At 41.7% G+C, this 23,275-nt stretch overlaps 1 protein-coding gene across 3 annotated transcripts in view; it reads left to right on the top strand.

Moving 5' to 3' along the window:
* cables1 (Cdk5 and Abl enzyme substrate 1) overlaps window positions 1-23,275 on the top strand; it is a 51,449-nt gene that overhangs the window by 5,738 nt on the left and 22,436 nt on the right. For 2 of the 3 annotated variants that reach the window (XM_088918538.1, XM_088918536.1), the window contains exon 2: window positions 23,204-23,275. The exons of the other annotated variant lie outside the window; for it this stretch is intronic. In XM_088918538.1, the coding sequence (XP_088774664.1) occupies window positions 23,204-23,275 (72 nt within the window). The remainder of the gene's footprint in view (window positions 1-23,203) is intronic. 3 annotated transcript variants of the gene reach the window in all.

Raw genomic sequence — 23,275 nt, 5'->3', positions numbered from 1 at the left:
AGAACTTTAGCTGACTATGGTAAACGGTCTGGACTCCAGAGCAGAAAGGATGCAGGGCCTGTTGATGGAGCCCCAGCTGTACTGTGGCAGGGACTTTCAACACTACATTGCAAACTTGCAACTTAATGTCTGTTGAGACCCGAACAAAAAAAAATATCTGAGAGAAAGTGTTTCATTGCAAATGAGGTGTTTCGCAAGTATGCGTTTTTAGAATGCTTGCCATGTGACAAGTTTAATATTTAATGGAATACTGAGTCTTAGGTTAGGGGAACACCTTTCCTGTGTTCTTATTTTTCTTTGGCAGATCGTATCTCATTTGGATTGGACGGTTGTACTATTTGTGTTTTAAAAGTAAAAACCGATGATTTAGTGATCATGAGGAAAACAAGTTGAACAGGCCTGATAGAAAAGTGGAAACTGAAGGGATATAATTATGACAGAAAATACAAGCTTTCAAAGCGTCAACTCGGTTCTTTGTTTTTACAGTCCAAGGTTATTTTCTAAAGTGACATTAGCAGCCACTAGCAAAAGTTCTAACTGCTACATGTCTTTACATGGCCGTAGGTGGGTAAGACGTGCAGATTGTACCTGCGTGGTTTGCTTTTTTTCGAAATGTCTTCTCAAACGGACTTGTTTTGTAAGAGTTGGACACGCGCTTGTGAACAGAGATAAAAGTGCACATTTCAATGCAAAATTCCCGAAGAAGTGTGGGTGAGAGGAAATTAACACTTAGAGCACCGTCAGGACCAAAAGCGTAGTGAATCCCCTGTTGTTGGTAACAGTGAGTGACAAAGGTATTGAAAAATAAGGATAAACATTGAAATAAATACTGAATTCATCTACCCATCCATCTATTCTCTAACCACTTTATCTAGTTCAGGTGGAGCCTGTCTCAGCAATACTAAATTATCTGCACTAAGTCTTTTAAAAATTCTATTGTCTGCAAGGTAGCAATTTATGCATTTATTAGAAGTATATATAATAAATATTGCAAAACAATTTCCTGCCAAATTATTGCCTTTCATCTTTGAGAAAAAGACTAGGAAATGCATCTCATGAAGGTTCCCTTAACGGCTAACATACTGCAGTGGCTAGTCTTAATTGTTTGTCCTGTTTTCATCAATGCTTATTGGTTTAACCTGGCTCTCCGTTTTGAAAGCATGAGATGCTGAAAACCGCTGAAGTATGGAGCAATAGAAGGGAAACAGAAGGTGCAGTTGTTGCTCAAAGGCCTTACTATTTTTACAAAAGCACAGCTGCAGATCTTAGTGTGAAAAATTAAAAATCCACAACACATTAATTAGGGAGTAATTTTTATTGCAGCTGTGATCTAAATGTTCCTATTCAATAAAAATATTAATCATTTATCTAGTTTAATTTAATTTATCAGTGAAAGCTATCAACATTAGTGGAAACTTGTCCTGCAGTATTGTCCATTTTTTGTGTTTGTATTTTTAAGTTAGATTTTTCTTTTTGCTGACAGAAATCTTTAATGCGTTTGCACTGCATGATCACCTATACATCCAATTGAAGAGTCCTCAGGGTGTCTTTCTAAAGAAAGATGTTTAAATTTAATGGTGGAACCTGCTTTTCTGAGCAGGTGACTGGAAGACATTTCAGATTTGTTCTCACAAAGCTGCAATTAAAATGTCCAGCATTCACAGTTAATGAAGTGCCTACTTTCTGTACAAGTTTCGCTGCTGTGCAGTTTAATGAGCACCTAGAGTGAGCCTTAATAGTGTATTTTATTATTAAGGGATTTTAGTTTAACCAAACTGCTCCCCACAGGGTGCAAACTACTAATGTTTATGTGTAGCACGGGTTACATGGGAGCCCAGCTCTCAACTCTGACTTTGAAGGCTTTTGGATCTTTTATTCCCCTATGAATGTCAAGCAGAGCATGTGCATCAATCTGTAAATGTGATAAAAATAGTTTTGTTTGGCTTCATGTGAAGACTTAATGATCTTCTAACATAAGTGCTGCATATCAAGGTTTGGGATTGGATGAGCAGACAACTTAGGAGAAAGCAACACAAAAATTTCTCCAGCATCAATAGGAACAGACATCTTCTATCAAATGCAGCTCATGCACAAAAAACTATGTTGCCATGAAGTTTTAACTAAGTGAAGTGGGCACTTCCTTACCCAGTGTGAAACAAGCTAGCCGCTGTATTGCTGAAGCCAATACCACCTGGTTTCTTCTAAGAACAGCTGGGTGAGATCCTTGGATCAATTAACTACCTAAAGAGCTAGATGGTCCAAAGGACCTTCTCTCACTTGTCACCTTGTTTGATTTCTGAAGCTTAGTCTTCATCGTCTTTTCTCAGGAATGCAAGTCAGAAAAGGGATGTGATGGTTTTGTTTTCTGCTCTATATGTAATTTTTGGGACAGAAAAGGGGTACAGACCTTGGGCACCTGCCAGATGCACATGGGCTAAGTACTGGAGTTATTACTCAGCCTGTGTCTGCCTTTGACAAAGCGTGACACTGTCTCAGGGGCACATGTGTGAACACAAAGGTTTGCTGGCAGGTGTGTCTGAGAGTAATGGTAAAAAGGAGCAGTGAGATCAGACAGTGGAGTGTCTTGTTTGGTACAGTTTTTTCAATTCAGCAGGGGACTGGTGGTGTGTGCAGGCCGTTTTGTTGTTGCCTTAGTTGAGGATGTTGGCTTTTGTTGTGATTTCTCTAGACAAAAATTCCCAGCTAAATCAAACTGGACTGCTGTGAAAATGAAGCCCTTAGGTGTTCTGTGAATGAGTTCTTTTCGGTTGACTGCAAACGGATTACAGAAGAATAAAACAATTCTGGGGCAGTAGGGTGACACAGTGGTTAGCATTGTTGCCTTGCAGTGCTGGGGGCCTGGGTTCAGTTCTGGATCTGGGGAACTTGAATGTATTCTGCGTGGAGTTTGCATGTTCTCACAGTGTTTGTGTGGGTTACCTCCAGGTGCTCCGGTTTCCTCCCACGGTCCAAAGACATGCTTCTGGGAGAACTGGCCCTGGTGTGAGTGTGTGTGTGTGTTTATATCTGTGTGTGTCCTGCGATGGACTGGTGTCCCTTCCAGGGTGTATCCTGCCTTGTGCCCATTGCCTGCTGGGAGAGGCTCCAGCTCCCCTGCGACCCTGAGTTGGATGACATGGTTAGAAAACGGGTAGAAAAAACAGTGATCCTTTTCAGAATTAAGACTTTTTTTTAAAAAAAAAGTACTTTTTCCATTTAGCAAGTAATAATTCTGAAGAATGAGAATGTATTGGTTGCTGGGTGGGATTTCATATGTGATCTGCTTTAGCAAATATGCTCCCATGTCTGTTGTAAGAATAAATATTGATTTATGTTAAACAAGAAGTTTATGAGGGATCTTTTCCCAAATGTACACATAAGGTCTTTTCTAAACTTGAAAGTGTGCTTTTAAGTTATATGATACATATAAGAGATGAATTCCAAAGCTTTACACCCTATAGGATGTTCTTGACTAAGGTTTTAATAAAAATAAGTCACAGAATTCAGCCCGGGCCAATCAGCCTGAGTTTTGCTGTTGAACTGTTCTGTACAGGATGTTTGTTGCAGGAAAAAACAGTAGAAAATTCTGTTAAAAGCTTTAAGACCCTGAACTGCACCCTCAGCAAATTTGTTTTGTGTTATTTGAAAACTGAAAACCCATTGGCACTACAGAGCCAAGTACAGAAAACCCACAATTCACATATTCTGTTTAATGAATATTATTTTGGACAAAAAGAGCCCGTAAAAGTGGGTCAAAACAATCTGCAGACAGTAGAACATTTTTATCTAGGAGAGTGACCTTGAGCTATATTTACCCACCCTGTGCAATTTACTGTGTCTCACTAGTACTGTGCGAATCGTGTTTTAGTTGCGGGTTGAAAAATGTAAACTGTAGATGCTTAATCTCTAGTTGTTGCGTGCAATTTCTTGATGCTGTCTGCTGTTTGTGTTGGCCAGGCCACGGCCTGGTGGCACATGTGAAATAACCAGCAGTTGAGAGAGTCCGTGGGTCTACAGAGCCCGGGGGATCAGCAGGTATTATTTCAGGCAGCTCCACCCTGCCGAGCTGTGCAGTCAGCGGTTTCAGTATTGATTCAGGCTCAGACCGACTGTAAGAAAACACAGAGTCGCACTGGAAAGAAAACAAGGAAACCAACAGGCAGGGGGCTCCCCTGAGCAGCCAGTTTAGCCACAACACTGTTTTTATTTTGGGTTAAGTGGGGTTTTTCTTTTGCGAATTCCATGAGCAAACACCCAGTGATTGGGCAAACCTCGTGCAGTAAGAGGACAGTTACAAATGTCTGTTTTGAAATTGCTCTTGATAGAGGTTCCCTTTTTATTTGGACTGTAGTTTTGCGAGTTGTTTCCTATGTTTCTGTCCTGAAGCGTGTGTCTGAATCTCTGTGGTGCAAGAGAGGTGGCCTTTCAGAGGACAAGAGTCCATTTCTAGTTTTCTAGGAAACTCTCAAGTATTTAAAAAGAATGACTTTCTCAGTTGCCTGGAGTGAACTTTCATGAAATTCCATAAATGGAGTATAGTAAAGCCCAGTAAAACAGGGTGTTCTGTAAAATAGAAAGATGTTTTTGATGGACCGATTTTTTAAGAGCATTTGCATGCGTAGGCTGCCTTTACTGATTATATATATTATATACATTCATCTTTGTTTGAAGCAAACATTCGGTTCACCCCAGGCTACAGTTAGATACTGCTGTATGCCCTGTGTGCTCACAATGTATAATTAATGTACACAATGTAAAAAATTAATTTAGTGGATATAGCTGTTTTGCAGTAAAGTCTAGAATGTCATGATATCTATGTGGTATAGCAAAGTCCTATAGATTTGAGTATTTCTTTTATTGGGGTATTTTTCATTGGGATATGAAATTTAGTTTACATGGTTGTGCAGGTTGGATATAATGAACTTAAATAGGAAACTGTCAGGAATGAAAAACATCAGACCCTATATGCAGTATAAAATAAGGCAATAAATTGGATGGGAATTAAGTTAATCCCATATGTAGGCATATACAGAAAAAAAACAGGAGATTGTGTCAGTGCCAAAAAAGCTCTTAAAACCACTTGGAACACGACATTTACTGCTAAAATATTTTGCCTCGTTGCTGGAAGTTGAAAGCACTGTCCTTGTGCAGCACAGATACAGATTTGCACCTCCCCCGAAATCCCCAGGCTGAGCCATTGCATGTGTTCATGTAGATTCCAGGTATGACAGCAGGTGTGCCTGAAACCCGCTGGGTCTTCCAGGCAGTGATTCTGCACAGTTCTTCATAAAGTGGACACACAACATGGCTGTATCACTGACAGAGTGAGGCAGTGCCTGGGACCCAGAGATCCAGCAGTGTAGTAGCTGTAACAGCACAAACGTCTGTTAAGAAATCTTGCTTAATTGTTCAAAATGACCTTCATTTGTTGACTGTTTATCAAAGTGATTAGACCCATAGTATCAGTCCGAGCCGGCTGATTGCTGAATTGATCACGTGCTTTGATTACTGTTTTGAGGCTTGCAGCAGGATATCTTTGAGCCCTGCTGTTCCTCGAGCACCATTCTGAAAGCAGTGTTAGCTCAACAAAGTCCACAAGGGGGACATTTGACATTTGTCCTCTGTTGTGAGCATCAGGGACAAAAAGACACTGAGGTTCTGCCCTGCAATCCTGCAGGTTGGCACCCGGCACCGTACAGTCAAATCACAGGTCTTTCCACTTGAGGAGCTGCAGTCGTAACACGGCTTCATAGACATCCATTTCAAGCTTAAAGAAACATTAAACATTCAGCTGTCTTCTAGACACAGGGACCAAACAGCAGACAAGTCTTGAATTTCAGAGGCAGAGATTGACATTCACATCATGAGGGAAGTGAACTGCACTGATCAATTAAGGAATTAATTCCTCAGAAGCAAATCTGCCTTCCCTTCTTCATTAAGGTAAAAAAGCTTTTAGACTTTCCTGCTTACTTTAAGTCCCATAATGTTGCTACTTTGATTCACGGTTTTTGTTCAGCGTATTTTTCTTCCTAACATTGAGACCGCCAAGACAGGAATAAAATACTGTTGTGAATGCCAGGGCACTATAATAGATTTATATTTTGCCAACTCTTTCAGCCCTCTAACCACAAATAACTAGGTCAACCATGTTTTACTCACACAAAATCAGTTGCCAAACTGCTCATCTAAATCTGAAGAAACCATCCCTTCACTACAATGCAAGCCTATCTGCTGGCCTTTGAGATGGACTCCCGGTGTTTAATGTGTCTACAATAGCTGTGTCATCAGAGTGTTTTACGATAAGACCGTCAGGACTAGTATTTCTGCGGACCAGTGTTTAGCGAGTCAGCAGAACTCAGGGAATGGCTGACCTGTGAGGAGCTCTTGGGGAGCTGACTTCAGCCTTAGATGATGCCTTTTAGCCGACAGATTGGGGTGTATTTGACTAAATGGGCATGACCCACTGAATCGAGTTTTGCTGAATACAGAAAGAAGTAAATCAGTTTTCAGCCCCTTCTGTGAGGCTGTATTTAAAGGCACTGGGAAGGTTTACAGATGTAGCCTAGCACACGACTTGACTTTTATGAATGAGAATACAATTTCTCCAGTAATGAAAGAACTGCATCAGCTGCACTGCTGATGTTTTTCCTATATGCAAGCTGACGAGGGTGAGGGGGCAACAGATCTCTGAGTCTGGAGCTGGTGAAGAGCCGGCCGCTCTAAACATTTCATCATAATAGATGTTAAAGCTACTGGAGGAAAATCATTAGGGGTAATTGGATGGTTTTCTGTAAATAAATGGAAGATAACAAATGAAGAGAGAAGTCACTTGGAATGGGCTGCTCCAGAGGTGATGGAGTGGATCGCTCTCAAAGTCATCTATTAAAACTTTCACCAAGTGTTCACAGGGTTATTCTGTTAGTTCTCTGATTATCAGTATTATCTGGGCCAGAGGCTGTGTTTGTCTTAGCTCTCCCGAAAACTCCTTGAACATCAGCAGTCTGTAAGTAGGGGTGCTTTCTGCCAGCATCTGTAGTTCACAACACTCCTTCTCTCCTCAACAAACAGCTAGAGAGTCCTATTAGACCTTTCAGGTGTTTCCAGACATCTGTTTTCCCCCAAAAGAAATTTTCTATTTATAAGCCACCTAAGCTTCTTTAATCCATCTATTCTGTTTTACCTGTAATTTTTTTTTCTTCTAAAGAGGGCATTTTGTTTCTATTTTTTTGTGTTATGTCACGGGGTACATCACGTTCATTATCGTGCCTGTCACGCCTTATCTCCTTTGCATTTCATTCTCCATGTCTCCATGACTGTCTAAGTTTAGAAATTGCTTGTGTGTGCATATATACACACTGACGAAACATTTTCATAACTTAGCTTTCAACTCCTGCTGCTCTGCTAATTGTGCTTCTCTTTCTCAATGACTAGCCTCGATCCTGCACACATTCCAGACTCTAGAACTTGGACAAAGTGTGATGCCGTGTGGTCTTCCAGATTGTGGCCTGTCATTGACGGACTGGGTTAGACTGTAGTGTCCTGTGAGGCTCAAAGTTGTTGGCTTTGATTTGTGGTCAGATGGCCAGTGATGGTAAATGACTTGCTCAAGTCTCCAGCAAATCATTGTGTAAATACAGCATGTTGTTCCTAAATGAGTTCTTTTCTGTGTTTTTCCTGATTAAATGTTAACCATGTTTAACGTTCAAAAGGATAACTTCACTGATCACCTATGTTTTAATCGGGTCTCTAGGCGATTTAGTGCTTTACACAGCGGTCACTTGAGTATGTCAGTCATATATCATTGATTAATACAAATGGGGCTAAAACATATGGTCTTAACCCAAAATCTACATACTTTGTTTTCCCAGAAACATCAATAATGGGAAGTTCCTTTGATGCTCAGTAAACGCGTGCTGTAATATTAAGGTTTGCTGGTCTCTCCCCAGAGGTGCAGTGTGCCAGTATTTGACATGGCAGGTCGGTGTGGTTTGTGGTGGGGCTGTGGTACCTGCAGCACACTTAGAAGTTAGAAGAGCAAGTTGTGCTTTAGGTGGGGCGGTGTTAAAATGACACCTAATAACCCGTGGTAAGCCACTGTACGTTTCACCGTTTTCATGTAGTTAATCATAAATAAACCCCAACATTATTTAGAGAAAAACCGGTGGCTCTGTAGCTAAGGATCTGCGCCTGTTCGTAACCCACCGCCGGCAGAGGAATTCTACTCCGTTGGGCCCCTGAGCAAGGCCCTTCACCCCAACTGCTCCAGGGGTGCCGTATAAATGGCTGACCCTGTGCTCTGACCCCAAACTTCTCTCTCCCTGTCTGTGTGCCTCATGGAGAGCAAGCTGGGGTATGCGAAAAGACAAATTCCTAATACAAGAAATTGTATATGGCCAATAAAGTGATCTTATCTTATGTACGGCTTACATTACTAAGCCCTTGCTTATGGCTGCTGCAGGCAGGGGTAACTACAGTGCCTTGTGTGTGATAGCTTGTCAGTTCTCCTCCTAGCTTTCAGTGTGTTCAGAAGCCCTGTGGTCGGCTAGACAGCAGATGCCTTCTGTATCCTGACAGAATAGAGACGGTGCCAAACGACAGCACTGTTGACAAGGTATCAGGGTTCTGTGCGGTAGCTGTACTGTAATCCTGTCAGGAGCCGTGCTTGTCTTCAGTGTTTCTGAGATTCACAGATTAACTACACACCTCGCTGGTAAGGTGTCATTGTATAATAGTAAAGCTAACTTAACAGTAATATCGTGTATACTATAGTTTTGCAGGGTGATACTAAGTGCATTGCAGTTTGGGCTTTGTAAAGAAAATAATGTGCATAAATCAGTGATGGAAATTGAGGTTTTAATGAAAAAATGAAATTCTCAAAGGAAAATGTGGAGAGGGTGTGTTTTGCTAGCATTTCACAACTTTTCTCCTTAAAATGTCCATGTTCATAGCTGTCAGACGTGACAGCTCGGTGTGCCTCTTCAGTCCCTATCAGTGTCTTCAAGGACACTCCAGCAGCAACCTTAATTTTTCCCAGGAGTCTCCCATCCAGGTACTGGCTAGGCTCACACCTGCTGAGCTTTAGGGGGCTGCCAGTTGTGAGCTGCAGGGTGATATAGGTGCCAGTTATCATTTTTTTGACTTAAGCTGCACACTTAATGTGCATTTTGAAAATGGAATGTAAGCTAACAAATGTGTGATTTTTTAAGTCTCCTTGCAAAAGCTAAAAATAAATTCCAGATTTTTTCCAAATATCACAGGAAAATATATTTAGCGGACCTTCTTGCAAAGCACAGCTATTTGTACAGTGTAAAAATAAGAACAAATAGCTCTTTCTTCTCCCCTCATGTTTGTTCAGCTTGAGGCAGCCCAGTGGTTTCTAAGCTGAGCACCACAGTCAGGTGCCCTTCTCCAGGAGCTGCGGGAGACATCTGTGTGGTCTGCACAGGCCTTCAGTTCCATGTGTATGTAGGCGTTTCTTGGCTTGAGGGCCGAGTAAATGTGTGCTTCTCAACAGTTCTAAAGGAGCTCACCCTTCTTCGCTGGTGTGAGTGTGATTTTTGTAGATTGAGCGAATGCGTGGTGTTTAGCGATCTTTGACGAGTTTATGAAGCAGAGTACAGAGAGAGCTGTGTCTGCGACAGAGCCAAGAGATTCTACGAACTTCCCCCAGCTCTGCCTCTTAACCACAATGTCGTTAGGACTTTTGGGAATCTTGGCATTTAACTAGATCATGCTTTTCTGCAGAAAACCGCCAAAGGGTGGATATCAGGGCCGCAGAGACAGGACTGTTTAGAACAGCCATTCAGGCCTGCCCAGCGCGTCTTTGGGAGGGGAGAAGAGTCAGACAAAAACACACGTCAGCTTGAGGAAGAACATGCAAGCTCAACAAACCCAGAAACCAGGAGCTGTGAGGCAGCACCACTAACACCCATGCAGCTGTGTCAGCCGTTTGCATCAGTAATCAATGGAATTTACCCCCCCAGTTTTGAACTGATGTAATCCTTCATGATAATCTGAAGAGTGTAAGGGAAAAGCTGTTAAAGATACTTCAGTATGATAATCTGTGGGTAGTTCTGAAGAAAATATGTTCAGCATCAAAAGAAACATCCCACTGTTTTGATAGTGTCTTTAGAAAGAATAAAGTGTATGTACTTTTGATACTGATTAAATGTTTGACTGTAAATGGTGTAAATGCAAAACTAGATCACTCAAATGGTAGTTATGGCTACAGTTACAGCACTCTTTAATAGCCTGTTCAGTGAGAGAGTTGACTGGGCAGAGATGATGAAGTAATTTAACTGGATGGATTATGACTGGTCAGAAATCCACTAATGAAACTACTGTGCCCTTCATGACGTTAGAGGCAGGAGTAAGTCAGCGAATACACGCCATTACAGATTGACCCAGGAGACCATGAGATTTATGCAGAGGTCTATGTGAAATAGTTTGGACTGGAGTTTCTAATCACTACAGAGCTGCACTTTTACTTATTGGTAGAAACCTGACTGCATGGCAATGCATCAATCAGGGCTTGACAGGTTCTGGAGTCTGCTCTGCAGGCGTATTTTGATGTGACAACATCCTAGTGCTACATAGATGCCATAGATCTCCCTGCTTGCCATACCTGAGCCCTCTTGAACCTCTGTAGGATGAACTGGAAAGACGAGTGATATTTAAAGTGCCAACTTTAAACACTAAACACTGCCAGCCTCTGAATTCTTCAGCAGACCCCCTGTGGATGACAAAAGTTAATCAGCATCGTTGAGCAAGGCCCTTAACACCAACTGCCCCAGGGGCGCCGTATAAATGGCTGACCCTGCTCTCTGACCCTAAGCTTCTCTCTCCCTGTCTGTGGGTCTTACGGAGAGTTAGCTGGGGTATGCAAAAAGATTAATTCCTAATACAAGAAATTGTATATGGTCAATACAGTGATCTCTCTCTAATTTACCTGTGACAAGTCTGTTAATTAAAAATGTCAGTGCACCTCCTACAGAAAACATTTCACTAAGCATGTATTCATTTCAGCAGTAGATGTCTGTTAAATCTGCTTCGATTGCCTGGACATTAAGAACGTAGTGTAATGGTTCCCACAGCTTCCACCAGGGACGCAATTAAAGGCTTAAGAAATGAGTAAACGCCTACTTGGAAGCCATTATAAATCAATACCGCTTCTCTGCCTGCCAGCTCCGAGGATCTGCTTTCCCGTTTGAAGCTGTGGTACACTCGCAGGTTAGAAAGCTGCATATCCTGGCACTCTGTCCCCTGCACATATGAACATGCAACTGTAAACACACCAGGTACAGTAGCACAAATATAAAGCTTTATTAAGCCACAACTGTCTCACACAGAATTACTAATAACTGTCTTGCTTGGAATTCACTTGACACCAGGAGCTCAGTGTCGTTAGGTTGTGACCGACCTTATGGTCTCTCATGGGTGAGCAATTATCTTTTTTTTCCCTTTAAACAGAAGTATATGGATTTAGAAGTGCCTGTAAATATGGCTAAATTTCATAACCTGATTGTGGCTTAATGAGCATTAGGGATAAAAAAGATTAGCTGTCTGGCAAGATGGCACCAGGTTTTTACTTAGAAAGAGACATGTTCGGCTGTTAAATGGCTTATAATTTATTATGCTTTCTATCATTTATGCTCTACTTTATTTCTGTCAGACTAAGCGACATGTATTCATTGCTCAGCCCGGGGTGTTTTTGTTAATATTGGAAAGTCATAAGTTGTAAACCTCTCAGTGGGATGTAAAGCTAACTGGTGCATACGTATTGTTAAAATCATTGTTCTTTAGAATAGATGTCTCACATACTGTATGTATAGATAGTAGACGGGGAAATGGAAACAGCAATGTGACAGGGAGATGGGCCATGGCGTCCTGCCAGCAGGGCCTGAAGTGTTGTGGCAAGGCGTCCATGAGCAGCTCCACGTCTGCAGGCAGAATCCAACTCCCTTCTGCCACCAGAGAGTCAGTCAGCGCACACCTGGGTGATGAACGTGTCTCAGGCATCATTCCAGAATATCCCAGAAATGCCCAGTTAGGTTCAGATCTGAAGACTGAACATCAGTGTCAAGCTCTTCAAATGCTTGGCCAAAAACACGTGCTCCGCAGGGGCACGGGGTGTACGATCACTCGGTACCATTGAGCGGCGATGAGCATTGACCTTGTCTTCTAAGGGCATGAGTGTGCCCAGACCATGAGTCATGAGCATGTGAAATTGCACCGCAACATTACAGAACCACCGGAACCCTTCGCTGTTGGAGCCAAGCAGTCAGGGCTGCAGAGGTCTTCAGGTTGGCACCACATGTGTGCTTGTCTGCTGCTCAAGAGCAGTGGTGATTCACCTGACCGTATTGCGTTTCTCCACTGCTCTTTAGTACCTTGCATGTGCTCATTGCATGCATGGCTGGTGTAAGAGCAGTCTGTGCACTGCCACTCAGCTACCTTACCCCACGCCGTGCTGTCCTCTTTTTCAAGTCGGGGTTTTGTCTTGAGCCTTATTTTCAAGTTAATTCTAATGAAAACGGTAATATTTGCTGATGCGGCTGATATTTTACTACATTCAAATTAAAAAATTCAATTATTTTACTCCCATGATAATCTATTCCAAAGAGAACTGTCCACATCTGGTATGTGTACTGAGTTACTTGTCTTTAACAGAATATTAATGTAGACATTCTGTGCCATAGTTTATTGTGTCAGCAGATTTGCAGGTGGAACAAGAGTAGCTTCAGAAATGGTATACGAGATGGTATATAAGTATTTTCATCCCGAATGTTTATTATGAAAGCGCTCTGTTCACGAAGTCTTTTTTATATTTGTGAACTTGCACGTCACCTTCAGGAAACAGTAGTTGCTGCACAAGGACAGCATATTCTGTTTGTTTACTGTGGCTCTTTATTGCCTTGTGCTGTGCTAGAGTAGTGCCATCAAATTCTTGCAGATTAAATTGTATGAAATTGTATTGTATTTATTTGCTCAAAGCACAAATTCCAAGACAAAACAACATTGTTAGCTATGCTTGATTGCAGGCGTAACCTCAAAGAAGAGATGCCGGGGACAAAGGAAAAATCTATTAGGATTCCCTGAGATGTGCACAGACCATCTCGTAGGTCTATAGAAAAGAATGAGAAATTATCTGAAATGGTACTTTGTCTTTATGATTGCCATTGAAAATTGCAGGCATAGAGATTTAGAAATGAAGTGTTAATGAACTGAAATTCCTTTAAATTGAGGATAAATGATCTCTCTCACTCAGTGGCGACACAAAAGACCCTGTTTCACAGTCTGCAGCAGAACAGCTCTCATTTCTCTGGTCAGCCATTACTAATCAAGAAGTCTGCTGTCAGTGGGAGCTTTATGCCATTCGGTTAAGTCTTAATTCAGTTGTATTTAAGTGTTTGGAAAGTCCAGGCTATTGACTGCTTTAGTAGTTTTTGGCTCCTGATTTTTCCAGAAACTGGAATCTTCCTTGTTATACAGTATTTCGCGTACCTATTTCTGAGAAACCCAAAGAGGTCAAGGTAATTTTGGACTACGTTAATGCCAAAATTACACCTGTTAATTGCTGTTTTCTCTAGCGGATTGATGCCTGTGCTATTTGAAGATGGTGATCTAGTACATAAAGAGAATGAGGTATATTAATGATAGGCGGAATAGTTTGGTCATTTGTATTGATTTAAACAGCAGATTGCTCCTAAGAGTCCCAAATGACAATTTAGAAGTGAAAGCTATTCAATAGTTTCATTTTATGCACTGCAGAGCTCTTCACACAGTGACCCTGTTAACATTTAGATTATATGAAAACCCTCTGAGTTGCAAAGAGGATTTCAATTCTCAATTGAAGATGCTGAAAATAGGAGAACCGTGTTATGTAATTTAGCCATGATTACTTGAGCCCAAACTATTTCTGATGTTCTGATTTTTATCTCGCTCCAGGATTGACATCTGTCAGCTTGTTAGGAACATGAGTTTTGCCAGTCACGACTTCTCTGTAGGACACGAAAATAAAGCAAAGTGAAGATGTGATTACCCCTTCGTCAAAGAAGGGCTGAGAAAGTGCATATTTCTGTCTCCGTGCTTTTGTCTGGCGTTTCGCAGTTATACAGCCTGTGTTGTGATGTGTTTTGAGAGTACACGTTAATATTTCTTGAGCAAATATCAGCATAACCTTCTCGAGCAGAATGGAAAATCAGCTTAATTTGTGTTTCCTCTTTGGGCTACAGGTCTTCAAAAGGGGTTGATGGAGTGAAGCCGTTTGATTTCAGCAGCAGTAGTTACATATGTTATTCCTAGATTGTGATAGACCCAGCTGTTTATTTTTGAGGAGAGCAGTGTGTGACAAAAAAGATGAGTAAAATAAATCCTAACAAGTGAAATGCTGATATGCTAAGGCAACAGTAAATGCGCAACACAGACGGAAAAGCCAAGCCGTGACATTTTGCTAGCCACCACTTCGCCTGTTGATTCACTCCTTTGATGTGGTTGTTATTGCTGTTCATTCGTGGCGACTCTCTCCAAATCCAGGGCCGACGTGTACGGTCATTGTTGTTGATAACAGGTTGAGGTCTCGTGTAGTGTGTCTTGTTTAGGTGCCCCTCCTGACACCCATGCCAGCCGACACATTCAGAGTGGTCAAGCTCTTGACTGGAAGAGGCGGTCAGAAGGAGGGTAATGGCTGGGTAGTGCGGTAGCTGAGTACGGAAACAAGCTGTGAAAGAGGTACGCGTCAGGTAGTGTCAAACTTTCGGCACACCAACGCATTAACAGTGCTTTAGGCTGTACTTCTGCGTTTTAGTATACCCCTGTGTTGCCCTTATGAAATCTTAAACCATTATTTTTCCGGACTGCAGAACATTTCAGAGCAAAGCACATACTGTCATTACTACATAAATCAAGTACTTCACTGGCTGCCTTCTTTATTTCTTTATGAAAAAGTAAAATAAGCGTGTCTTATTTAGTTAGCAAGTGTTAACGCCCATTTACCAAATTAGAGAATGCATTATTCACGGCTACACTCTCCAAATGCACAGCTTTATTTCTTTCTCTTTCTCTTTAATTTTTTCATTTGGGCAACTTGTTTGCAGTGATCAGAATGAGTCTGAACTGGCTTTATTATGAAAATTACCATTATAATTTGTCAATTTTAAGCACTGCAGCGGAATAAACAGCCAGGATTTATGTGGTGCTGGATGACCAGTAGGTGGCGTTTTCTCTCTGTCATGCCCTCTGCAGCCAGAGGGCGCTCCTGCTCTATCCTGTCCCTAGTTTCCTGTGCTTTGCTGTTCTTCCGGTGTCTCCCTCTCTGGGGCTATATATTTCCGAGTCGCTCATTCACCTTCGCTCAGCATTGACGTTCGGATGTCCTGAGACCCGCCTAGCACCAGGTCGCCCCACGTCCGCTGCCTGAGGGCTTAGGTTTCTATACGACTCCTGAACTGCTGAGCCCGGGCTAATCCCCCGTTCCGCCGCTACGCATAGGGTCTTTTTCGCTCTCCTGCCTCTCCACGGTTCGTCCCCTCCGACATCCGTGACACTCTTGACTACATTTTCTACATCAGTGTCCCTTACGGGATCAGACAGTGTCCAAAAGTATACTAAACAAGACAAAAGTGGGAACTAAGAGAGAGTAAATATATGAACAGTCATTAATTCTATTGTTTTGCAGTTTTAATACAATTTTACTATTAAACTAATTTTTTAGAACACGGTCTATTCAGTTTCATTCTGAGGACTCATTTGCTAGCTTTATTGCCCGAGTGCTCTTTCTCATAATAACAATTATCCATTTAGCTGTAAGAGCTTCATTGACATTTAGTCGTCCGTTAACGGCCTTTAAAAACCTTGAATTCACGGTGTGTGTGAGTTTTGGTGAAGCAGGTGTGTGTCTTGGAGGCTTTCTACGGGAAGCACATTGGATAATGAAAGAGAATGAGTTGAAAGAGACGAGACCTGAGAGGCAGCGTTTTGTGAAGCTGAGCAAGATGAATGAGGCCCCTTTGATTGTGATGAATTTGTGATCCATGGATTCTGTTGCCTGGCCATCTCAGGCAATGTAAAAGAGAGGGCTAGCACAGAGCAATAGAAATGAAAATGTTACATAGCCAGCTAGGCTTTCAAGCAGTTGGGATATAAAATGACATTAGCCCTTGCTCATATCTGCCCTGCGCTATGTGTTTTGGTTTGTTTTCATTTATCATTGCAGCTTGTATTGATGATGGTTTGGAGCATAAACAAATCCAATTCTCTGCTTTCAGTGCGGTTGTAGCTTCTCAGACCTGTCCCCAGACAATTCACTTAGAATCTGAACAATTAAGGATACAAGCTACTGTACATGTGTAAGCGATGCCCCTTCCTGCACAAAGATCACAAGATATTTTGATATTTTATCTATATAAATGTGGATTTGGTATGTTAGGGGGAATTATAGTGCAATCCATATTTTCTTACATTGAAACATATTGAAACTGTCAGCCAGGTATGTATCAGGTGCTGCTCGTAGGCATTCCTTCATGTGTTTAACGGGGATTAACACACGATTCGCCCGCGGAGGAAGGTGAATTTCCCAGGTGGTCAGTGTTTTATTTTGTTACGCTGGAAAGACCATTTGCATTTCCTCATTATCTTTTGAAAGCCTAGGACTGATTGGTATCATAACCGTGTTACTGCAGTGCTACCCACCTCACTGTCTTGAATGCCATTTGATTTTTCTATCCAGCTATTCGCAAATGATTGAAAAAACTATTGATTCGAGCACTTAGCTTCCATTGTCCTTAAAAACGAGAGGCAGGGAAGACTTCTTTTCCTATTTTATATCTGTTATATTTTTAAAATGGATGGGTGGGAAGCACAGTGGCGCAGTGGTCAGTATCTCTGCCTCGCAGCGCTGGAGCCCTGGGCTCCATTCCAGACCCTTGGTGCTGTCTGTCTGCAGGTCGTGTGGAGTTCGTACGCTCTCCCTGTGTTTGTGTGGGTCCCCTCTGGGTGCTCCGGTTTCCTCCCGCAGTCCAAAGACTGCTGCTCTTTCGGCTTCTGGGAAAACTGGCCCTGGTGGGTGTGTGGGTGTGTCTGTGTGTCCTGGCAAGGACTGGTGTCCCGTCCAGGGTCTACCCTGCCTGTTGCTTGCTGGGAGAGGCTCCGGCTCCCCCGTGACCCTGTACTGGATAAATCGGTCAGAAAGTGGGTGGATGCCGGGATTACTGGGTACCATCTCAAACACTTCCATCTGTCAGTGCTGTGTGCAAAATTAAACCTGCGCTACTTTCAGTGCCTTGATCACCCTGTTTGTACTAGTAGACAACTGATTACATGGTATCTTAAGAAACATTATAAGTAAATTTAAAAGGTAGATGTGAACATTTCAAGACATGTTTAATCAGGTCAGGATGGACTGAAAAAAACACTTATCCTTATTTATACACTGCATTCTGCTTGTAATATTAAATGTGCCTGATAAGGTGACATTATACCACCTAAATACCTTTCTGAATTTATGGTATTCAGAAACTCTTATGCCTGATCATTGCCATTGAATTCTGCAATAACGAGTTAAAAAATAACCCTGAAGAACAACTGCTTGGCTGCACATTGGTAATTGTGTGATAAATTGTGCTACAAATCCCTTTCCTTGCAATTTATTAGAATTTCCTCCAGGGTCCCTTTTAATCATATTTCATCATAATGTCCAGTTTTGCATTTTTAAATCTTCTGCAGACCTTCTCAAGTCGCAACCTTGCGGCACCGAATTTCGTCCTGCGAATGAGAAGGACCGTGGCAGAAAACCCTAGTCCTGTTCCTTTAAACCCTGTTTTTGGTGTGTGTTATCAAATATTGGGGAAGAAATCCACTCCGCGTGTGCAGCGTGATGAATGTGAAATGTGTTTTTGTTTGAGAGAATAATGAGACTGTTGTCTGAACGTTCCTCCGGAGCAAAAGTTCCAGACCCTTGACCTTGAAAGCTCCTTTCGGCTTGTTTTCCGAGTGCCCAGCGCTGTCTGCACCCTCTCTGTAGACTTTGCCCTGGCAGTTTGTTTTCAATAAAGCCACAGCTGTTGTTCGTTGTTCAGCAGTATAACTGCAGCGGCACTTACATAATGCCCAAGTGATTAATACTTGGAGGCCCCAAGGAAAGACGTTGTGCTTCTTAAGCGCTCTTCATGTCTTTTCTGCAGTTCGCTACAGCCTCCCCCCAGGGGCTCGTCTGTACGCTGTTAATGGCTGTTAGATCGAATTAGTAACGTTTGCTCCAGATTCACAGCAGAATAATAATCCAAAGGCAAAAGCCGCAAGGATGTTTAAAAAGAAAATAAAAAAGATCAGCAGTCACATGCTTCAATCTCTCCGAAACAGAAATAAACATTGCAGACAACTGTGTTTGACTTTGTTTTGTTTTGGCAAATTTCACAACACTGAATTTCTTGTGGAAAAGTGGATTTGGCTCCAGTTGTTATCCGAGGCTTGAATTGGACGCGTTTTTGGTGTTCATCACAGGCAGCACTCTTGATATGTTTAATTGCTTTTTTGTTATTTTAATAAATTGTTGGTATATGAGTTTTCTATGGACATGATTTTGTTGGTGGCAGGTTGTTGTACAGTCCTAATTATTGTGCTCAGCGCTTTCAAATAAGCTACGTGTAGGTGGGCCAAATGACTTTCTCTTGTTTGTTTTTTATGTGCATGTGAATGATAGCGGGTTCTGATGACATTTTCCATCAGCAGCTTTTTTCAGATTAAGAAATCAGAAACTCATAGTTTAATTTAAATGCCTTTTAAATATCTTCTCCACTTACCCGGTGATGTACCTCACTGAGCCTCATCAAGATGTCTTATTTTCTTTGTGATTTCAGTTTAGAAACTGCTGTATGACTGGATAACATTTCACATATTCAGCAGGATCCTGAATTGTTTAGTCTGATAAACATACTGTAGCTGAAATCCACATCTGGCTTTGCAAAGGCTTAGCAAGGTGGATAATTCACCTCCTGATGAAACTTGTCAGTAGTGACTGGGTTTTGGGCACATCTTTCCAACAGTCTGGGTCTGACTTTTCTACACTCCCTGCTTTTTTCATTTTGACTTAATGCCCACAACATAACTCCCACCAATTTCCTGTTTTGCAGCTGCTGCATGAAGGATTTTACTCTACACCACTTGCTTTCCAGTGGTAAATCGCTGCCTCTTGACCATCCAAAAATAATAAATGTTATCCTTCAGACGTGTAGTGCTGGAATCCACATTTTGCCTTATTGTTCCTAATGCATTGTTTTGTTAACAAAGGCACAGCTCTTATGCTCAATCTCCATCACATTTTATATTTTATATTGATGTACTTCAGTGTGGTCCATGGTTTTGGTCAAAGATTTGTAACACATTCTGCTTTTTTGAGATTTGTCCTCATTATTAAGCTTGTCTTTTGTACCTCAGAGACCACTGCCATCCACTCGTCTTTTTGTAAAAGTGTTGCATTTTAGCACTCACTGCTAAAGTACGTAAAATGCAACAGCAAACACTTTTATAAAAGAACATTATTATTGTTTGATACCCAAAATGGAAAACCATCAAGCTAAATTCTATAAATCTTATTTCCCACTGACACAGTCTTGACTGCAGCTGTAAGTTTGCTTCTCGGATTCAGAAGTAATACCAGTTTCTGAGAATATAGCAGGGCTGTATTCTGTGAAATATTAGTATAATTGGTAGAACTGTCAAATCCTTTAGGCCAGATGCATTCATTGTAGTGGATAAATGAACCACATTATCTCAACACGACTTAATTGATTTCACCTGATCAGACAATTATTTGGTGATGCTGTAATCACTGTTTGTTTTCATATTAAGGTAAGAAGGTAATGTGTTACAGATGTATAAGGAAGCTCTTTTTTTTAGGAATCAGGCCAGAAAAATGTGACAGAAGTTGATTGTCATTCAGTGTTAGGAAAGTGAGGCAAGACCTTCTTGATCAAAGGGGCAAGTTCAGTTCTTGCCTTGAGGACTTGAAAAGGGGAATGAGGGCTGTATATCGGGGGTTAATACCATGTCAAATTTAATAGGATTTGCTTTGTTTTTTGTTCTTGCCAAAATAAAACAACAAAAGGCTAGTCTGTCATGAAAAGGCACTTATTTTAAAGTGGGACTGAAATTTGCAAATGTTTTGCATGCTGGGACCATTCCCTTATCCTCTTATTAGAACATATTCTTATGAAACCAGCAGCACAAGGTTAAAAAAGCGAGAATTTGGTCAAATATTAGGCCAGTCATGAAACAACAGGGACCTTTATCCAGAGTGTGTGCTGAACCTCCTCCATGGCCACACAGAATCAAACTTAGATTATAGATTATAGAGGAGAGAACGTTTATGCAAGAACACCTCAAGTTCATTTACTTCACTTAATTCACTTAGTTGGAACCTTGGTGCTGAACCTTTGTTGCTTATTAATAGAATTGTTACACAATGGGGACGAAACTGGCAGACACATTTATAAGATAGTAACCACAAGAATGTCGAGTTGTTTTAAGTTTCACCCCAGTCTAGTGGAGTAATGAGGGCTTTCATAAACAGGCCCTGTGATTGATTGTTTCCCTGGGAGTCCATACAGGACAGTTCGTGGCTGCCTTGTTGTGGTACTGACAGTAAGTTAACGTGGAATGATTCTGCATGCTATATACCTGGTGTGGCAAATATCTTTGTTTCAATAACATCAGTTTAGTCCATGGGTTTAGCACAGAGGCCAGCATGAGTTATGAGAAACTTGGCTTGTGAAACATTTTAATGCAACAGAGAGTAAAAAGCTCCGTACTGATGGGACTCAAGTCACCAGCGCAGATTAAACCTCCAACAATGCTGATTCCCTCTTCCTCCCCTGCAGATCCTCTTCAGTTAAAGCTCGTCGTTAATTTAGACCAGAATAAAAAGCTAACGTGACTGGCTGACCCTGAGCAGTTACAGCACGTCCTGATTGGTATCGCCTGTGATTCTGAGGTGGACTGACGTGTTTCAAAACTAATTGTACAGAGTAGTCATTACTGAATTCCTAGTCTGCGTTAGAGCAACTGTTAACACACTGGCAGTGTTCTGTCACATGGAAGATCCGAATTGATTTCAAGGCTCAGGTCTCCACCACCACCTGCCTCACAGCTGGATTACTGTACGGGCCTGTGAACTAGCTAGCTGTCTTATAGTTGTAACAAAGCAATATTATTCTGACAAAGACATTACTGTACCACAACACCTAGTGTGTTTATATACAGGATTCATCAGAGATGAAGAGCTTCATGACTGAAACGTGTTGATATTTGCTGTATTCTGTCCGCATCAGGCCATCATCATGTTGTTCTTTTTGCTTTTGAGGTGCTGTTCTTCATCATCATCATCATCATTATCTTTATTTTTATTATTATTAGATTTTAAATTGGAGGGCATTCTCTGTCTCAAGAGTTTTGATTTGGAAAACCAAACCTACATCAGATGACTTTTATACTCTTCTCCCACCGATCCAGCTTTATTGAGCAACCTGGTTTTCTCACTTACTGTTGGAGTCCTGTGTCTGTGGCAGACAAACAGCTTTACTCAGATTGAAGAAGGCTCCACGGCTGAAACGTTGTGTTCTCTTTCTTCTTTTTTTCAGCATGGAATAAACCTATTACTTGTTCCTTTGCATTCTGGTAGGTTAGCTGGCTTCTGGAAGAATTGGCCCACAATGTGTGGTTATTTGTATTTGTGTGCCCTGCGATGGACTGGCGTCCCGCCCAGGGTGTACCCAGCCTTGCGCCCATTGCTTTCTGGGATAGACTCCGGCTGCCCTGCAGCCCTGAACTGGAGGCAGTTAGAAGATGACTGAGCTAAGTTCATATAAAATGAGTGTGATTAAAGCATTATGAACTGCTGAATATGTCAAAAGGATAGATGCGAATCTCGCTGGATTAGGTATTATTTTAAATAATACTTAAATTGATGTATGTTTCAGGAACGAGTCTAAAGCTTTAAAGATACCTACTTAGAGAACCACACTCTTTGAAACAAACTGAATTTTTTCATCAGACCTCTGCTACTTACTGCCTTTTAAAGTCATTACTATAAAACCAACTGTTGCTCTTTGTTTTTTATTATTCCTCCAGCAGTGTTCTCCTCCAAGAGCAAAGGTTACAGTGTCTCTCTGGTGAAAATAATGAACCAGTGGTCAGTTCTGGTCAGCACTCCCACTGCGCCTGGAGCTCTGATAGCAGGCTTGAACAATTTAAAGCCTTTGTCGTGTTTTGCTGTTTTGAGTACAGACAGCTATTTGTTATTGCTCGGAAAAGAGATCTTCAGGAGCTAAAAGCTTTTTTCCTTTGTATTCAAGCATATCTTAGTGCCTCTACCCTTCATTAACCTAACATTACTCCTGTTGATGTGGCTCACCATGGAAATTAATTACACTCTTTTTCACATTGCCCTGCAAATACAAAGGGAAGTATTTTCTTTGACAGTAGAAGAGGAGGAAGGGTTTTTCTTCAGTTCGCAGTTACTGTAGTTAACTTCTTCCTTCAGGCCAGCTCTCCTCGACACGCCGAATCAGAATTGAGACCTGCCTGTCCTGCTTTTAAACACCGCAGGGGGGTTTTAAACACCTTGTACCCCAGGGAAGCGTGTAGAATAAAGAATTTCGGTCCCTCTATGGTAAGTTTAGATAAATGGAAGAGAAAGGAGAAGGAATAGGCCTTCCGTGTTTATTGGTTTTCAGGTGAGGTTTGCGTCAGAAAGAGATGACAAGTTTCCTCAGTGAATAACCAGTCAGTTTTGTTGGTTGTTTTTGATTTCTTTTGTTTAGCGAATTGGAAGCAGGAGTTTCCCCTGACCTCTGTGTTTCTGATCACAGAGCTCTGTACTCCTAAAGTAGTATCTTAAAATGGTCCCACCCACTCTGAACGGTACATGCATTTAAAACTCCATTTTCAAAGCCATCGCCTCTAATGTCAACCATTAGTTGTTGTTTATTTGTCAGCCTTTTTAAAAAACATCGTTTTGGTGGTACATGAAAGGTACATGAGAAAACTGCCAGCAGTGTGTTCATCCACTGTCTGATAGAGGTGTACTCTGTCCACGTCCCATGTTCTTCACATGCTGTCCTCCATGCAGCCTCACTCTTGATTCTTGGGGGGCCGTAGTGTAGTCGGTCCCCAGCTTCCTCGTGCCCTGACCCTGTGTCTCTCTGCGCAGGCGGAGACTGATCTCCCAGCGCTCCTCCCTGGAGACCCTTGAAGATATAGAGGAGAATGCGCCCCTGCGCAG

Source organism: Atractosteus spatula, chromosome 6, assembly GCF_055471065.1.
Source record: "Atractosteus spatula isolate fAtrSpa1 chromosome 6, fAtrSpa1.hap1, whole genome shotgun sequence".
NCBI lineage: Eukaryota > Metazoa > Chordata > Actinopteri > Semionotiformes > Lepisosteidae > Atractosteus > Atractosteus spatula.
This window is presented reverse-complemented; position numbering and strand designations above follow the sequence as displayed.